This window comes from Fundulus heteroclitus, chromosome 6, assembly GCF_011125445.2.
Source record: "Fundulus heteroclitus isolate FHET01 chromosome 6, MU-UCD_Fhet_4.1, whole genome shotgun sequence".
In the NCBI taxonomy this organism is placed as follows: domain Eukaryota; kingdom Metazoa; phylum Chordata; class Actinopteri; order Cyprinodontiformes; family Fundulidae; genus Fundulus; species Fundulus heteroclitus.
Genome location: NC_046366.1, coordinates 3,902,439 through 3,920,724, shown reverse-complemented (window position 1 = coordinate 3,920,724; position 18,286 = coordinate 3,902,439). Strand labels below are relative to the sequence as shown.

At 40.4% G+C, this 18,286-nt stretch overlaps 1 protein-coding gene across 1 annotated transcript in view; it reads left to right on the top strand.

Annotated features, from left to right (window-relative positions):
* Positions 1-2,386: 2,386 nt before the first annotated feature.
* Positions 2,387-18,286, top strand: part of LOC105919247 (protein wntless homolog) — a 33,860-nt gene continuing 17,960 nt past the window's right edge. The window contains exons 1-5 of the mRNA XM_036137884.1: positions 2,387-2,749; positions 9,513-9,785; positions 16,757-16,881; positions 17,177-17,338; positions 17,481-17,617. Of these exons, the coding sequence (XP_035993777.1) occupies positions 2,644-2,749; positions 9,513-9,785; positions 16,757-16,881; positions 17,177-17,338; positions 17,481-17,617 (803 nt within the window). The 5' untranslated portion in view covers positions 2,387-2,643. The remainder of the gene's footprint in view (positions 2,750-9,512; positions 9,786-16,756; positions 16,882-17,176; positions 17,339-17,480; positions 17,618-18,286) is intronic.

Sequence of the window (18,286 nt, the reverse complement as noted above, 5' to 3'; positions counted from 1 at the left end):
ATCATAAAACTAGCCTTGACTCAGCTATTAATTTACAGCTGGAAAATCAGAAGGCATACCACAGGAAAGCACAAACTAAGTACATCTGCATCGACATTTGAAATGCACAGGAAACCAGATTCCTTCTGAAAAAAGGAAGAGACCTGATGAAAATTGCAGCATTAATAAAAGATTAAACTGTAAACAATAAAGAAATATCAAATTTGCACAGCTATATTTTGAAGCTATGGACTGGAGACCTGTCCAGGGTGTACGCCGCCTCTCGCCCATTGACAGCTGGAGATAGGCACCAGCACCACTCGCTACCCCATGAGGGATAGACATGTTAGATTGCACATGGGAGAAATAGCTTCAAAATCCATCCATCCATCTTCTAACAATGTGAAGTGACTGGTTAGATGCTGTCAAAAGGTCAGTTTATGAATCACAGTTTACTCACAACTTACATAAACCTTTCAGAAATGCAAAAAGGCACAAACAATTAGGCTTGGACAAGTCAAACAATGTTTTGATTCTGTGGTGGGCCCCAAAATCTAATTCTGTTCATGGGCCTCTTCAACCTTGTCTCAGTTCTGTCACTAAAGAAAAATCTGGTTGGCATCTACAGGAGCCTCTCAGTAATGAAGAATATTACTCAACAGTTAAGAAATTACAGTAATTGAGTTCAAAAAGTTAAACTCTTATACTTATATCACACATAGTTATGCATTTTTTTTGTTAATTTGATAAGTATACTTTTACAGATAATAAAAATCCAAAACACAAGCCCACAGAAAATTAAAATAAGACAAATAAAAACTATTTTTAATACAAAAATGTTATGGACACTTTGGGGCTTACTCAATAATGAGGAAGGCTAGTGACTTTACTTTTGTACACAGGGGTGCCGCCAGATATCTCTCTCTCTCTCTCTCTGGAAACGCTATATCTATCTATCTATCTTTTTATATATATATATATATATATATATATATATATATATATATATATATATACACACACACACACATATATATATATATTCTTCTTTTTTTGGGCCCCTGTCAGTCAGGGGCCGTTGGACTTGTCCTACCTTTCCCCCCCTGTACGGCGCCCAGAAATCAGTCACTGACACTCTCTACATGGAGCATAAAAGTAATTGCTAAAATGGTCGTCACGTCACAAATGACTATATTTATTTATATTGAGGGAAAGTATATATTCAGGTAAAAGTGTGGCGGAAAAAGGTGTACACAAAGCAGAGCTGACTGCAATGATTGTGAAGCAAAGAAAATTCAAGAATTTGGTGGAGATTTACAAGGCATGGACCACATGCAGGGTAGGACATGGGGTACAACAGTCACATTCCTTGTGTTACGCCACTCCAGAACCAGAGTCAACATCAGAACAATCTTACCTCTGCTAAGGAGAAAAAGAACTGGATGGCTGATTAGTGCTCCATATTCCTTGCTGCAGATGAGAATACATTTTGGATTTCATTTAGCCTCAAGGTCTCAGATGCTGGAGGAAGAGAGGAGAGGCACAGGTCCAGCGTAAAGTTTGCACCTATAGTGGTTTATGATGTCCAAAGTCGGTGAACTGGTCCATCAGGAAGTTTTCGAGCGCTGCTGACAAGTTTTATAGAATTGGCTATTTGTTTATTCCAGAAGGTCCTGGCACCTGCTCACATTGCTCAAAGTACCAATATCTGTTCAGATGGATCATCTTCATGCAGCATTGATGCAGTAATTCATTCAAATAGACCCCTGACCAAGTTCTGAGTACTTGGTAGGCTACAGAGAACCGGTTACATGGACATACTGTTTTCATTAAGATCACATTCCTGTATTTCAAACATAATTTCTCTATCGATATTTAATCAAATTTTCTGAGGAACTGAATTGTGGGTCTTCATGAGCTGTAAACCATATTCATCAAAATAAATGCACATTTGAAATACAATAATACCTGTGTGAACCTGTGTGAACCAATATCTGAGTTTTACGTTTTGGGTTGACGTTCATGAATTAATTAATCTTTTCTTGATATGATTAATTGAGATACACCTGCAGTCCGGTTTCTGACTGATCATTCTGCGTGGCTCTAATTCTGTCCAAAAAAAAGTAGAAAAAAAAACAACAAAGCTTTGTTTCCAAACTAGATTAAAGATAAGCTCATAATATTGGAATTAAATGTGTAAAAGGGCCATCCTTTATTCTTAAGGTGCATAAAGAATAGCTGTCCACGGAGAGTCTATTGAACTCTGTAGGTGGGATGGGGCCCCTCGGCTGCCTGTAAATAACCCCGCAGGCTGTCCTCGGACAACGGGGGCGCTATTCCAGACATCTGGCAGCACCGTAACCTGCATTAACAGCCTCCATTGCGATGCGGCGGCGCTCCACACATCCTCCCCCGGCATGGTGTGTGTTGCTGTTTGGGGATAAAGCAGCACGGCGCTGCTCGGTCATGTGATTCCTGCCTTTCCCCCTCCTCCTCCTTCCAAGTTGAAAGGCAGGAGCAGAGCGGCGGAGGGGGCCCAGCGCAGACCAGCTTGTCGTGGATGCAGCCTTTTCTGCCCCCTTCTTTTCCCCCCACCGCACTGACATTTGTTTCTCGCTCACTTGTTTCTTTTTCCCCCTCCTTAAACGCATCGCTTCTTTCGCCATGGCGGGGGCTATCATCGAGAACATGAGCACCAAAAAGTTGGTGATAGTGGGAGTTACTCTGCTTTTGTTTCAGGCGCTCGCCTTCATGGTCGGCGGGTTAATTGGTAAGTTTTCCTCCTTCATCCTTCACTTTGTCTGCCGCCTAGCTAAGGCTCGCCTGTTGAAACACGGACGGCCAAAATGGAGACAGAAAGCGGAGTTTAAAGTTGATTTGGTGGTTTTACGCCTAACTTTGATCGGTGAAAAAAAAGCCCTTCAGAGAAAATAGGAGCCGACGTGTTGTAACCTGTAGCTAACAGCGCAGGCGGCCAGCAGCTCAGCTAAAATCACTGCTGCCTACCAAGGTGTCTGCTGCATGCTACAACTGCTGCCTTCTTGTCTCTGCAGGCAGGGCCGGATTTAGCCGGACCTGGGCCCCTGGGCTAGAGCCAGTTTTGGGGCCCTGGTTCCACAAGTGTTCTATTTATCTCATTTAAAAATACAATAGATTGATAGTAGGACATTAGCTTCAAGGTTTTTAGGTCTTGTCTACATTAGAAATAATGTCTATGGTAACTGACTGGTGCAGATGCGCAGCAAACGGCTAAACATGCTGCAAAAGAAAAGTGCATTAGTCACAGAAACATACGAATGCAGCAAAACAAAAATTCTGCAAATACCAAAAATAGAAAAACGCAAGTTAAAAAGGGGTGAAAAAAGCTGCAAGCGTGCCCTAAAAACCAAAAGTGCACCAGACCACTAGGGGGAGCTATCCAATAACTCAGGTGGGACCAGAACCTCAGTAAATACATTGTGATCCCCAGATCCCCAGAAAACGTATATTTTCGTTCATGTTGGTTTAAAACACCTGGCTGTAATCTTTTATTATATTATAGAACATCAGTCTATTTATGTTGGTAATATTAGCGTGATTGTCTTTACTTAGGCTCCCTAGTGGTCTGGTGCACTTCCTTTTTGTTTTGTTTTTTAGAGCCAGTAGGCTGATTTTATTTATTTTCTATTTATTTTTGATACTTGCAGCATATTTCATTTTGGTTCTATTTTCTGTGATTGCAGCATTTTTCTTAAGTTAGGAGGTCAGATATGACTTGTTAGAGAGATCATTGTGTCATCTCCTGCTGATGCTTCAAATAAGTGGTAGCTAATTTAACTAGCAATCACCAAATGACCAAAGGCACTGAGCAAGATGTTACACTCTGGAAGCCGTTTTCCAAACGTGCCGTTTTCAGACATTGTGGAACAGTAGAAGGGTAGCAACATTTCCATTTTCACCAAAAAACTTGTGTTTATCCTATCTGCTGATTCTGTGACTTTGTTGTTTATTTCAGACATCAATGCTAGCCCTAGCTCGAAAAAACTGGTTTCAGTCACGTGGTTAAATGGAGTGTGGGTGTTTGGAAGAGGGCATCCAAGGCATGGTGTGACTGAAGTGCTGTTGAAAAGATGCAAAGCCCACCTCCTCAGGCTAGTGATTTCCTTAGCCCGGAGACAAGTGATGGCCACCCTCTGAAATCGACCAAGGAAAAGAGAAGGAGGCACGGCACATGTGCTTAAACCGTGCTGATGTAATGCGTGATCAGATTCAGGTTGAGATCAAGGACTAGCTTTGTGTGTGACCAGGGTGTGTTTGACTACTTTGACATAAAGTTGAATGTTCTTCTCTTTTCTTCATGGCTCTTACTTGGTCCCCCCCCCCCCCCCACACACACACACACACACACACACACACACTCTTCCCATTGCTCCTATCATCTGTGTGCTGTGTATTGGGCCCTTAGGCAGCCTCTCTACCTTCCCTCTACTCCCCCATAGGTGTCTTCTCTTTTCCCCCAAATTCCTCCGTAGCAGAACACAGAGCCTATATGTCCCACCGGTGATGGCACAAAAACCGCACACCCAGCTGTCAAACTTGAATTTTGCCTTCAGGTCTGAATAGGAGTTACTGTCAGGTTTCCTCACATCCAGCCTCCCCCACATTGTTTCTTTTTTACGCAGAGACCCACATTTATACCAAGGCACACAGTCACCACTGGTTGAGCTCTTGCTAAAGATGGCTAGATTTCTTTAGGGTTGAATCTGAGAACATCCGGAGTCCGTCTCCCTCCCTGCCGTCCCTCTCAGTCCCACTACTTTGCTGATAAATTAGCCTGTTAGGCTCTTTCCTGGCTGAGATGGTTTTAATGAAGCCAGATTCCTTTGTGTTTGCTCAGTAGCTGGGGGCTGTGGGGGTAATTGAGAAGAAAGGGTTTTTTCTCCTCTTGTTTCCCGACAAACCCTGCAGCACGGCATGGGGTCAAGCGGGCTGCGGGGTGGCCATTGTTGTGGACCTGCTGCGGTGGTGACTGGGGGAGAGGGTGGGCTGCTGGTCTCACAGGTCCACTTGGTGATTGAATGCCCCGTGGGTTTCAGATGAGTGGGATTAACGCCGTCTGATGTCCCTTTGTTGCCATGTATGCATACCTGTAGTCCAGGGCCCCGTTCTTCGTACGTTGCTTAAAACATCCGAGATCAAATGACACATCCAAGATGATTTCATCCGGCTAATCATGATCCGGCTAATTGGGTTCTTCCAACACACCTGTTGTTTATGATTAGTATGGCTGGATTGAGTTATTTGAGATAACTGCGCATTCATGCGTCGCTTTAAAAGGGAAAATGTATCGATAGTAGAAACAATGATCAGAAACGCTGCTATTGGCTGTTCAGCATGGCCAAAGAACGCGCACAGTTTTTCTCCCAAGCAGAACAAAAGCTTTTTAATGGAAGGTTATGCCGAATTTCAGTCATTAATTAAAATGACAAGGGATTTACACAGTGGTCACAAAAAAGTTACTGGATCATACAAGCAATAGTGAATTAAAGAGTTTTAAACAACTTCAAGATAACTATCACCTGGAAAAATATGATTTCTTTAGATACCTTCAGCTAAGATACCATTACAATAAAAATATAAAATTTTTGGAGGAGGATGAGACAGGTATACTTAAAATTTATTAGATTCCAGCAACGGAGGCCCTCCCAAAAAAAACAAACAATATCCAAACTATACTCATGTCTACAAACAGAGAGAAAATGTAATACAACATATCTTAAGGTTAAATGGGAAAAATAAGCTAAAATAACAATAACTGATGATGTTTGGTTGAATATTTGTAATTCTGTGATCCACATGTCAAGTTCTGACCTATGGAGGGAATTTTCCTGGACATGCATTGTGTGTTGTTTTTTTTTGTTACACCTAACATTAAAAGTAAGTATTGTAATGACACTGAGAAGGCAAAATGTCGGAGGAACTGTGGGAATGTGTCTGCAGGACATTTTCATGTCTTCTGGGAATTTTTGACGGCAATTCTTCTAGCAAGTTTTGAGATTGGATATTGAAATGAGTTACAAATGATTTAGATATAACCTCAGAATGTGTGACTATGTAGCTTGAATTATCTTTCACTTTAGCGCTGGCCAGGCTTATTGTAAAGGGTCAAAACCTGCATTTGTTACAAAGAATATACGTGGCCTATAACGGGGGTCTTCAACTCACACCCTGGAAGTTTGGTGTCCTGCAACTCATGCGTCCACGCGCCTGAGTCCAATTATCAGGTTGTTAGCAGGATGCTGGAGAGCGTGACTGTGTGCAGAGAAGGTCATTCCTGTTATCACCTCTCCACTCTGATCCAGTATGGAAGAGAAGCCCTATATCGGCTGCATTAGCAGACGTAACAATAACGGCTCATAGTCCAGACATTTACAATCCCACACAGAATACGCTGCCGTTGAGCTTGATTAACCAGGGGAGAGTGAATGACAGTAAAGTCTAAGTCTTGTGACGCTAATTAATCTTGATAGATAAATGCTCCTAGTAGTGCTGCTGAGTGTGCAGGGACACATGTTGCCACTCATAAGAGCCAACCTTGTTTGTTTACTGATTTTATTCAAACTTTTATGTAAAGCACAATCTCACTGTGGGGCACTGAAACACTTTTCTGAAGTATTTTTTTTTTTTTTACTTTTTACTTTCAATAACTGTTATATCAACATATACACATGTCCACTCTTGTCACAACTCACATTTCGCATCTTAACATCTTATTTACACATATTATTTTAGACATTTCACCTACACTAAACAACTAGGCTGTTAAATCCCAGCTCTGCCACAAATTATCCAGGGATTATTGATGGAGGGTACAGTTACACAGATGTACATTTCCTTTCAAATAAACATTGGTCCTATTACGACAAACCTATATTTATTAACCACATCCATGGGTATATAAATCACAAAACTTCCAGTGAAAGGGACAACAGTAAACATGATGAAAATGCAGAAGTAATAAAAGTACACCGTAATACTGATACAAAACTAGAAAAAGCTGTTCCTGCAAAACAGCAGTGAGAATGCTAATCTGCAGAATGATTGAGGAAAAGATGCAGAAGATCTTTGAAGAAGAGAAAAAAACTAGCTAAAATGAAATAAAAGAACCAATTTTAACATGAAAAACAGCATTAGAAGAATGTTATGAAAAAACTGAACTAGTTGAAGATAGTTGAAGGATATTTGAAAGTTAGTATCAGTAGTAGTAGTAGTAGTATCAGGAGTTTCAGTTTTTAAAGAATTTGAAGGAATTTGAAGAATTTGAAAAAAAATAAGAATTTGAAGGAATTAGTAGTATCAGTAGTATTAGTAGTAGCAGTGGTTAGTATCATTAGTAGTAGTAGTTGTATCAGAAGTAGTAGTAGTAGTAGTATCAGGAGTTTCAGTTTTTAAAGAATTTGAAGAATAAAAAAAAAAATTAAGAATTTGAATTTGTAGTACTATCAGTGGTGGTAGTAGTAGTAATAGTAGTAGTAGCAGTAGATGTAGTATCAATAGTAGTAGTAGTAGTAGTAACTATGTGAAATCCAAAGAGTGACAGAAAATTGACACATGCCTGATAATCACTGGAAAAATTAAAAATATTTAGAGGAAGTGACTGTGCAAATTTCAGATTCCTACGTTCATCACAGCCCCTGCAGTGGGCAACAAAAGGTGCCATTCTAAGCAAAGGGAGCCCGTCCCTGACCTGTAGTAACCTCTGGCCAGCAGAGATCTGTTGTCATGGAAACTCACTCACCCCTGCTGGTGTCCGTTTACTGCAGGCACAGACTTATGGTCAGAAGAGCTGTAATTGGAATAAAATGGCACCTCGAACAACTCTGGATTTTTCGTCAACCGTAAGTGAAAGTCTCAGGCCTGTACATCAAACGGTTTAGGAGTAGCGACGATGTGAAAACATGTGTCGCTTGGGAATGTCAGGTGTGATTTTTCACCACACCTCCATAGAAAATCAATGGAGAGGTTTTAGGCTTCGCGGTGCTCTGGGGTGATTTGCGAAAAATCTACAAATGCTATATCAATGGGGATTACATTTCCAGAATCCAGACAAAAATTCCTACGTTTTGATGTATAATTTATGTGAATAGAGTGAAAATTGAGCGAGTGAGAAGAAGTCGTTCAGAGAAGGAAAATCTATAGGAACGGCAGAGTGGCCACTCTAAATGAACTCCCTAGCAACCATAGCAACATATTAATTTTTGAATGCAAAATTATTTTAAGGAGGTACTATATAAAAATGGTGAAAGATATGAAAAAGCTGAAGCAGCTGAAGATAGCTGAAGGTTATTTGAACATTTTAAAAGTTGAATGGCGTTTCTAGCTGAAAGTAGGCTAAAGCAGTAAGCTGTGAAAAAGCTGAAATATTTGAAGAATTTGAAGGATTCTCCATTCAATTTCAATGAGAGTAAAAAACTCACAAAAAGTTAAATATTTTAAATATTATAAAAGTTATAATTACCGAAAGACATAGCAGTAATGTCGTGAACGAGCTGAACGTTTTGATACGAAAATTGTTTAAATCGGTTGAAGTATGCAGGAGTAGTTGGATGCCTAAAAACGTACGAAATAATAAAGACCTGAAGGAACTTAATAAGTGAGAATGCTGTATAGCATTCTCACTGATAAATTCCAAAGGTACAAAAGCAAATAGAGGTGTCAACATTACAGTATGAATTTAGTTATAGGTCTCCACTTTGTTTCAAAGGTCTCCATCTTAAATTGCAGTCTTGATGCTTTTTCCATGATATAAACTTTTCTAATTCTATCTCTCCACTGTGTAATGTTGGGAGGTTGTGGTTTTAACCAAGCATATGTTATACACTTCTTCGCAGTCAGAAGCATAACTCTGATCAAATATTTATTGTCTTTGTCAATCATGTCTGATGGGATTATTCCTAAAATATATACAGATGCATCCATATCCAAATGAATACCTAAAATACCCTTTATCTTTTACATTTTTTCAAAAACTCGGCCACCTTTGGACAATCCCAAAATATGTGAGTAAAATCCCCCACCTTTCCACAATTTCTCCAACAAAGCAGAGATGTTTTCCCATATTTAGATGTGATAACTGGAGGGTTAAAGTAACGCATCTTAATTTTCCAGTCAAATTCCCTCCACGTCGGGCTGTTAGTTTGTGTCCAGAGCTAAATGTTTCTTCCCAATCTTCATCTGCTATTATTATATTAGCCTCCAATTCCCACTTCTCCTTAATTTCCTTATTATTAACATTGGATTCATATTACAGGGTTTTGTATAGTTTTGAAATCAGGCCTTTTTTTTGACTCACCTTTTGCTATTGATAATAGGATTTCTTCAGTCTTGGTCATATCTGTTGAAATTTTCTGCCATTCATTATGATTCTGAAGATAATGTCTAAGTTGCAAATTTCTATAAAAATCGTTTTTTTGTAGATTAAATTCACGTTTTTGCTGAAGTATTTTACTGCAACATTTCTCCTAATGTTTCTCCCCAACATATCTGTGTCACAGCTCCCGGCCCCACCAGTGCAATCGAATACCTGGCAACAAAGTGTGTGGACAGAATCAAGCACCGACAAGAAAGCAAGTGGTTAATGCCTTGGGGTCCACAACAGTGTGAAAAACTCCAAAACTTCGAGGAGGCCATGGCAAAGAGGATCGAAGCTAACAACATTGTGTTTGCGGTGCACATTCCTATGCCCGGCAACGAGATGAGCCCCTGGTTCCAGTTCATATTGGTCATTCTGCAGCTTGACATCATGTTTAAGATGAACAACCAAATCGGTGAGAACCAAAGCAGCTTTGAGTTTTGCTAAAGGAAGCGCTCAGGACATGGTTTTAAAAGAGTGGAAGGGGCATAAGGTTATAATTAAAACGTATTAACTTGAATTTAAAACAAAATGTAAACTTAAATTTCCACATATCTTTTGCGTTTCTAAAATTACATTTGAAACCAGATGTTAATACTCACTGTAGAAGGTACACGGCCCTTATTTTTTCCTCACTGACATTAAATCAGACCTAACTGTTCATGTTCAGGGTTTCCCCTGAAAACTGGCAAATCCTGGTTGGTGCCGCCAGGGAGGCCCACCTTGTTTCTGTGTTTTTAAAAAATAAAATAAATAATAAAAATAAAGTTGACAATTTTTTTTTTTAAATATCACTTTTACAGTCATTTTACTGTCTTAAAAAGGGCACACTCTTGAAATACTGTTTTAACAAACACAAATAATTAAAAGGACATCAATTGTTTGCATCTAAGTGGGATCCTAATTATGTAATCAGACAGCTAATCTTAAAACAAGCAATTTAATGCCGATAACATTTAAATAAACTACTAAATAACAAACAAGGAACCAACAAACTAATCACTTAAAGGCCAAGGAATAAAATCAGGAAACTTCTAGAAGAAGTAGGGCGCTTTGACCTCTTCTACCTTTTCTGGCAGAGGCTGCATCACTACATGCAGTCCATCTAAGTTTTTCAAATAACTCTTCCAGAGCCTTTTGGTGGTCCATATCAGCCACAGAAAGTCTATTTATTTTGATGTGATTGTATTGTTGCTGCCATGCCAGTGCTAGTGTTATGGTGGAGAGAGCCAATATGTGGGATTAGCACATCCAGCCTATAGGTAGTGAAAACAGCTTCATTGAAGACTGCTTGATGATCCTTGCATTGCCCCCTGGTGATGGTTGCAAAACACTCTATAAAACATACCTAAAAACACCACAAAAAGCTACAACTGTATTAAAAACGGGAATGTAATGTTGAATTTAATAACTTTTTACTGTTAAACTAACCTAAAGTGTGTGTGTGTGTGTGTGGGGGTATTTAATATTTTCATAAAGTACAAAACTTGCTAACCATAACCGATCTTGCATAGCCGAAAAAATAAACAAAATTTAGGGTCAACTAACCATTCTGGGTTGAATCTGACAGCTCGCAAAAGGCTTGTTTGATGACGTGCTAACATCCATGCTAGCTGGTGCTAGCTTGGCTTAAGGAAACACTGCTCCTCTGACTTTGGAAAAATAAAGTGTCAATTGTTTTTACCCTTTCTCCCTGACACGTTGTTTTTCGAAAAAGTTGTTGGCTTGTAGGCGGAGACAGGCAGTGGTTTTGAGGAATCGGCAGATGAAAAAGAGACCCGACCTATTACTCCCCAAGTGTTCACGTATTAACCATAAGATGTCACTATTGTGTTTTCAACCGTGTCACTAAACATACTCCATATATCATCTTTTGAATCTCTGTCACTGGTGTATAAAGACCTATTTAAAACAAAACAAAAGCCACTTTGCCTGGCGGGGGGTGGGTGCAAGTAATGTCTGCCGGCCCGCCAGGCCAGGGAGACCCTGTTTTTTATGCCCGTTGGGAATACTCAAATGATTTCAATTTGCTGAATGTCATCACAAATGATTAGCCTGACATGGTCATACTCAATTCGACCAAAAACATTGTGGGCGGGACTAAGTTCGGAATGGCACCCAGGCTAACAAATGATATTTTATTGCTTCAAATTCAGAGATTTACATGCAATTCTTTGTATTTGGTAGATTTGTCTTTTACCTAAGTCCATCAATTAAAAATCTTTTTTTGGGGGGTTTCCTTTCACACGATTCTCAGTTTGTTAGAATCTTTGTCAATTTCTCTTGACAGAATGAGTCGGGTTTATAGGTTGCCTTGCTCACTCAGAGCTTTTGGGCTTTGCCCATAAACTGAGATCAGGTCTTTGTAATGGGCACATTTAATCTTCAGTTTAAAGCCACTTTGTAACTAACTTAGTGGCATGATTATGGTAGGGATGTCCAAAATATGGCCCGAGGGCCATTTGTGGCTCTCGTACTGATTTTGTGCTGCCCCAGACAACAACTCAAGAATGGCATTATTTTTGTAAGAAGCCAGAGAGCAAAAATCAAACTGCTTTGCTTGTATCATTAAATCGTTGAGTTTTTAGTTTATTGGGTAAAAAAAAAAAAAAAAAAAAAAATCGTTGCAATATCGATAAAAGATTAGAAATAACATTCGGTACTTTCAAATTAACATTATGGCCTCCATGGCAAAAGTTTGAACCCCCCTTGGTTAGATGGGGCCTTTGACCACATGGAAGACCCAGATGTGCCAAAGCTTTAACATTTCCACATATTATTTCTCTAAGATGCTATCCATGTTTTGAAGCACACCAGTCCCTCCAACAGAAGTAAACTCACAAGCCATGGTGATTATGACGGTTGGAATGGTGTTCTCAAGGTTGTGACCTTCACCCTTTTTTCCCCTCCAATGGCAAACTGTAATCTGGTTTCCTTTTTAATAATGGCTTCCTCCTTACTGGGTGCCATTTCAGCCTATGTTGGTACAACTCTGTGGATAATGACTGTCACATCAGTTAGCGTCCACACAGGGCCTTTTGGTTTTGGACTAACAAATAGTTGCTTCTTCTTTGGTTATAAGGATGAACCAGACTAGTTCAGGTCTGCTATTCTTGATATTTTGATTGATTTCTTTAGATATTCCTCTTCATGATCCACAAAGAGCCAATGTGCTTGAGACGTTTACTTAAAAAACATCCATACTGTTACTCATCAGGAGCCTAAAGAGGCAACAGTTTTAAAGGCATAAACTAGTTGTATGTAATCTTCTTAATATGAAGAAAGTAAGAATAATCCTCATTCTAGCATTCTGCAAAAACAAAAGAATATCTGTAATCCTAATTTTCCTAAAAAAAAAAAAAGGAAAGGCTTGTCCAATTTAATGTCATACAGTAAAGGTAAAAAAAATCTGTCAATATTTTGTTAGAAAAAAAAATATTAAGAAAAGCTTCCAACCCATGACTAAGATGGTCTTGGCAATATTTACACTGGCAAATCTAATCGCTCCATCATAACCTTTAGTTGTTCTTTTTTCAGCCTTTGCTTGCGAATGCTAAATAAAGTCACAGAATTTGTTTAGTATATTGGGATTTTTATTCTAGGGTAAAAAAGCAACCAGTGATGGATCTCTGGCTGTTCTGTATAGCCTCTGCCTCGGGGCCTTTCTAGTCAGTTTTGTCCGCAAATGGAGCCAGTTTGTGTTGTTTACTTTTGACGGCAGTACCTGCTAACATCGCACAAGCTTGCCCTGCGTTGTATTCTCTATTTCCTTGTTTTTCACCTAAACTGTATAAGAGGATAGCTACCCTGGTTTGGTGAAAGGATTGAGTAAAAAGACAAAAAGCTGGTTGGTACTCCAGCTCAGAACTTGGAACCCTGAAGGAGGAGATTAAAGAGGATGATTTTATCCTGGGGAATCAGCCAGGGAGAGAAGTTCTAACGGTTTGTGTTTAAATGGTAAACTATTGCAACATGAAAATCATGGCAATTTAGAAAAGTGTTTTTTTTAGTCCAAGATGTTTACAAAAAATTCCATCATTAAGTAAAATCAGTGTAATGTTTTTGGTAAAATGTTTGGTAAAAGTGGGTAATTATTGTTGGAGCTTCAGCTTGTCTAAAAAAAAAAAAAAAAAAAAAAAAAACTTCATGCAGAGTGTTAGCCTAGTCACAAAGATCGTTCACTTGCTCACATTCTTGGCCACGTTTCAGTGGAAATGTGTCAGGAGCCTGAGTTGTTTACAGGCTGGCTGGCTGACGGAACAAATTAGTGAGTCAGCCGAGTCCACAGACAAATCTTGTTGCCAGATGCTACAGTCCTATTTAATTCATCTTTTTATGTTTTTGAGTAACACGAGGTGCTGAGTTGCTGGGTACTTTGGGAGACCAGTGCTTTGCCATATTTCCTTCAACGTGACGCTGTAGCGCAATCAGTATTTACTTTGTAAAGCCGTGCGTCTCAGTTAGACCTTCTCTCCCTAGCTGATAACAGATATATGAGTTTCAGGTAAATAGTTGATATGTGATCCTGTGTAATATTAGTTGCGTTTCTATCAATGATTTCCAATGCACATTTTGAAGTATCGCATTTGAAGGGGTTGATGGAAACGGTAAAATTTGAATTAACTCACTACATTTAGCAAATTTTTTCTATTTGTTTGAAAAAAGAGATGGAAACACATTTGTTGAATCAGTTTGGCCGAAGTAAAAATTTAACTCACGTGACTGATCAGCTGTTTATGTTGCTGGCGTCTTCTCCGATGCTCCCATAACGCTCAAACAGGTCTGGAAGCAACAACAGGTATGTATGGACTGACAAAGAGACGCAAGCATTTCTAGACCCATCTGTTTAATGAATGTGCCAAGTTTTTTCTTTTTTTCTTAAAGCCTCGCTCCTTTATTGATCTGTGGTCCTTGGTAGTTGGCAACAACTACTTCCTGTGTATTACAGCCAACGTCAACATATGACAACGTTACGCCACAGGTCAACTCGGAGATGAAATGCTTGACATAAAAACATGTTTTTCAAATAATTTCTTTAATTTCTTAATGCGAAAAAAAGGGAAGGGAAAGAAAATTGATTAATCGGAGTTGGGGCGACGGTTAGGGAGTTTGTCCTGCAACCAGCAGGTTGCCAGTTCGATCCCCTGCTTTGACTGTCTACGTCGTTGTGTCCTTGGGCAAGACACTTCACCTGCATTGCCTGCTGGCGGTGGTCAGAGGGCCCCGTGGCGCCAGTGCATGGCAGCCTCGCCTCTGTCAGTCTGCCCCAGGGCAGCTGTGGCTACTAACATAGCTCACCACCGTCAGGGTGTGAATGTGTGAATCTCTGACTGTAGTGTGAAGCGCTTTGGAGGTCGTCAAGACTAGTTAAAAGCTCTATACAAGTATAAGCCATTTACCATTTTACCATCCATCCATTTTCTGACCCGCTTAATCCCTCATGGGGTAACGGGGGTTGCTGGTGCCTATCTCCAGCGTTCACTGGGCGAGAGGCGGGGTACACCCTGGACAGCTCGCCAGTCTGTCGCAGGGCAACACAGAGACAAACAGGACAAACAACCATTCACACACACTCACACCTAAGGGCAATTTAGAGAGACCAGTTAACCTAACAGTCATGTTTTTGGACTGTGGGAGGAAGGCGGAGTGCCCGGAGAGAACCCACGCATGCACAGGGAGAACATGCACAAAGACCCAGGGTTGGGTTGAACCCAGGACCTTTTTGCTGCAAGGCAACAGTGCTACCCATTGCTCCACTGTGCAGCCCTACCATTTTACCATTTGTTTTAATAAAATCTAAGATTTTCTTTTCTAGCCATATCGCCCAGCCCTACTGACAAATGAACACAAAGCATCTCCTCCTTAGCTGCCCTGTGTTTTGTTTTGAGTTCTGTTCATCCCAGAGAAGAGCCTTACCCATATTATCCATTCCACTCACCTGGCCCACTCCACGCAGACACAAAGCGCCCCTTGGCCTGTGTCCAGCAATAACACAGCTGTTGAGCAGACTTGGTTTCTGTGGTAATAGCCTCTGGGTTGGAGTGGAATGTTTGCATGAAGAGAGCTGAAATTTGAGGGTGTCGGGCTCGACCAATGGCACAGCGGAAGGCATTACGGAGACACCGGGCTGCCAGGTCTCATCTGGTTCTCCCCCTTTCTTTCTGTTCTCTTTTTGTCCCTTTTCTTACAGCACAGGCCACTGGGTTTCTGTCTTTTCTTTACACAGAGTTTCCCCGCAGCACAAGGGGCACTCTGGAGAGCAGAAGGAGGGAACACTTGGCTTTGTAATGTGATCTAAAGATGTAGTTTTATTAGATAACTTGCTGAGCTGGGATGTTGAAAGCCAGCTTGAGTTCTAGTTGAGGTTTTTATCTAGCAGGAATGTACAGATATGGGCTGCCATGGAGAGAGCAGGCTAAATAATGAATCATTTTCATTTGCCTGTTGGAGCATTTTGTTTTTTTATTATGGTAGAACCGCACATTTTCTTTTGTAATTTGAGCAGCAAACATTCCAAAGTGGCGTGTCAGCTTTGGACTTTTATTGAAGAGTCCTTGGCCATCTGTCACCAGGGTCTAATTTTGCTGTGCAGTTCAAACATGCTCAAAGATCCTGACCACCAGCAGGTGATATGAAAATCAATTGATTTTCTTGCTGCACTGAAACATTTAAATAAGCAAGTTCTGTGTTTCTTGATGAATTGTAAAAGCACTTCCTTGATGCATTTGGTCGGTCATGATATTTCACTTGCCCTGCATTTAAAGTTTGCCTCCCAGTTTATGGCCATCTCTGATAGTTGAGTGACGAAGATGATCAGGCCTTGAAAAACTAGTGGGGGGGGCTGGAGATGGGTGTCTGGCAGAACGCCCTGAGTCAATGCTGTATAGAACCAACTATGCTGCTGTTAGAGCTGCAGGGGTCTTTGTGTACATCTCCAACTAGTTTAGCTGCAGATTCTCAGTGTGAACCCCATCTCCAATGAAGTTGGCACATTTTGTCAAATGTAAGTAAAAATTGTATATAATTTGTAAATCATTTTCAAATTATCTTCAACTGAATGCACTACAAAGACAACATTTATTGTTCAAACTGATAAATTATGATTATTAGGTTACCTCTGATTTGCTTGTGTGTATTTCATTGTATTGGAGAAATTAATAGAAAGGCATGATACATTTCTCAGATGTTCGTGAAAGTTCTTAGGATCTATGAATTTTCCTTCCATTACAGTTATGTCCAAGCTTGCGCGTCAGACACATAAAACCCAAATTGGTCTGCAGTTTGCTGGTTACAGGAATCCTTTCAAGGGGTGTGAATACTATAAATGAGTCTGGTATAATTGTTAAAAACAGCGTTAATCATTGCCGTGACGATTCTTATTTCCAGAGGAAGGAGCAGTAGTCACCATTGATGTCAGCCTGGCCTACAGAGATGATCTCTTTAGCGAGTGGACGGAGATGGCTCATTCCTTTGAACATAGGAACCTAAACTGCAACTTCACTGCTGCCAAGGTAAAGAAATGTCTGAGGTTTTACAGCAACTTATTTTATTAATTTGTCCCCCTCCAATAATATAGCATGTGGAATGATTGCAGGGTTGGATTTCAGTTATCAGTTGCACATAATTTCTTCTGACTCAGCTCACAGTAACTCCACTGCTGTCGTCGTCAGATGGGAGTGCTGCCAGATCACTAAAGCTTTACTCAGAGTTGCCTCTTTGCTTATTTTTTATAAATATTTTCTGCTTTGGAGCTGATTTTTAGATGGAAGTGTTTCCAACCTGTTGGTAACCTGTTGTGTTTTCTAGACCATTGAGAATGAGGGCCGGCAATATGATTGTGACCCCCTGCCTTTCATGGAGGTGGGGAGTGTGGCTCATAAATACTATCTCATCAACATCCGCCTGCCGGTCAACGAGCGCAAGAAGATCAACATTGGGATTGGGGAGATCAGAGACATTCGTCTTGTGGTAGGTCTAATGCTTTCATACGCTGTCAATCAGCCATTTCTGGTGCTTTTTAAATGGGTTTTGGCTTTAGATGTTACAGCTGAAAAAGTATAGAACCAAAGGCAAACACTAGATGTTTGTTGCTTTTTGAAATTCTCTCTAGGGCATCCATCAGAACGGAGGCTTCACTAAGGTTTGGTTTGCCATGAAGACGTTTCTCACACCCAGCATCCTCATCATAATGATCTGGTACTGGAGACGGATCACCCTCATGACCAGACCTCCGGTCCTCCTGGAAAAGTAAGGCTCCCTTTTCCTCAACTGGACTTTACAAGGGCCTCGGAGAAGTATTTATTTAACCTTTCACCACATTACAATCAAATACTAAAATAGATTTGATTTAAATTAATTGTGAGAGCCACATACTGTGCGTGGAGTCACGGACTATTCGTTGAGTCTACAGTTCTTGTGACAAATTCATACATTTCCCACACTGCAAAATTAGCAGAGCAGAGGAATGGTATAGTAGCAAGTTTGATGAGGTAGTTGAGTGCCTGGTGCTCTCCACCCACTGCAGTCCTGAGGGACTGTGACGCTGCAAGTCCTCTTGACTGCCTGCTTGAAGCAGCTCAGTGGAGCAGCTCAGTGTTTCAGTTCGCTGCCACATATAAAACACTTAGAGGTACAGAGAAAGATCCAGCTTTATGCATACGTGTTCGCCGGACTTCCACAGACTCAAGCTCGCGCGAGTATAAGGGAAACTTTAAGTAGCAGTCTGCAGGAATCACTTCTGGAGTCATTCCAGACAAAGTGACAGCTATGGGATTACTGTCAATGTTTACACTTATTTCACTTTTTGTTGGTTCAAAACCTTGATTTATTCCTGAGCCAGTATACTTTATTTGTGCTGATCACATGACGCAACCCTTTGTATTTTATTTGGAGAGGACTAGTGTTAGGGGAGAATAT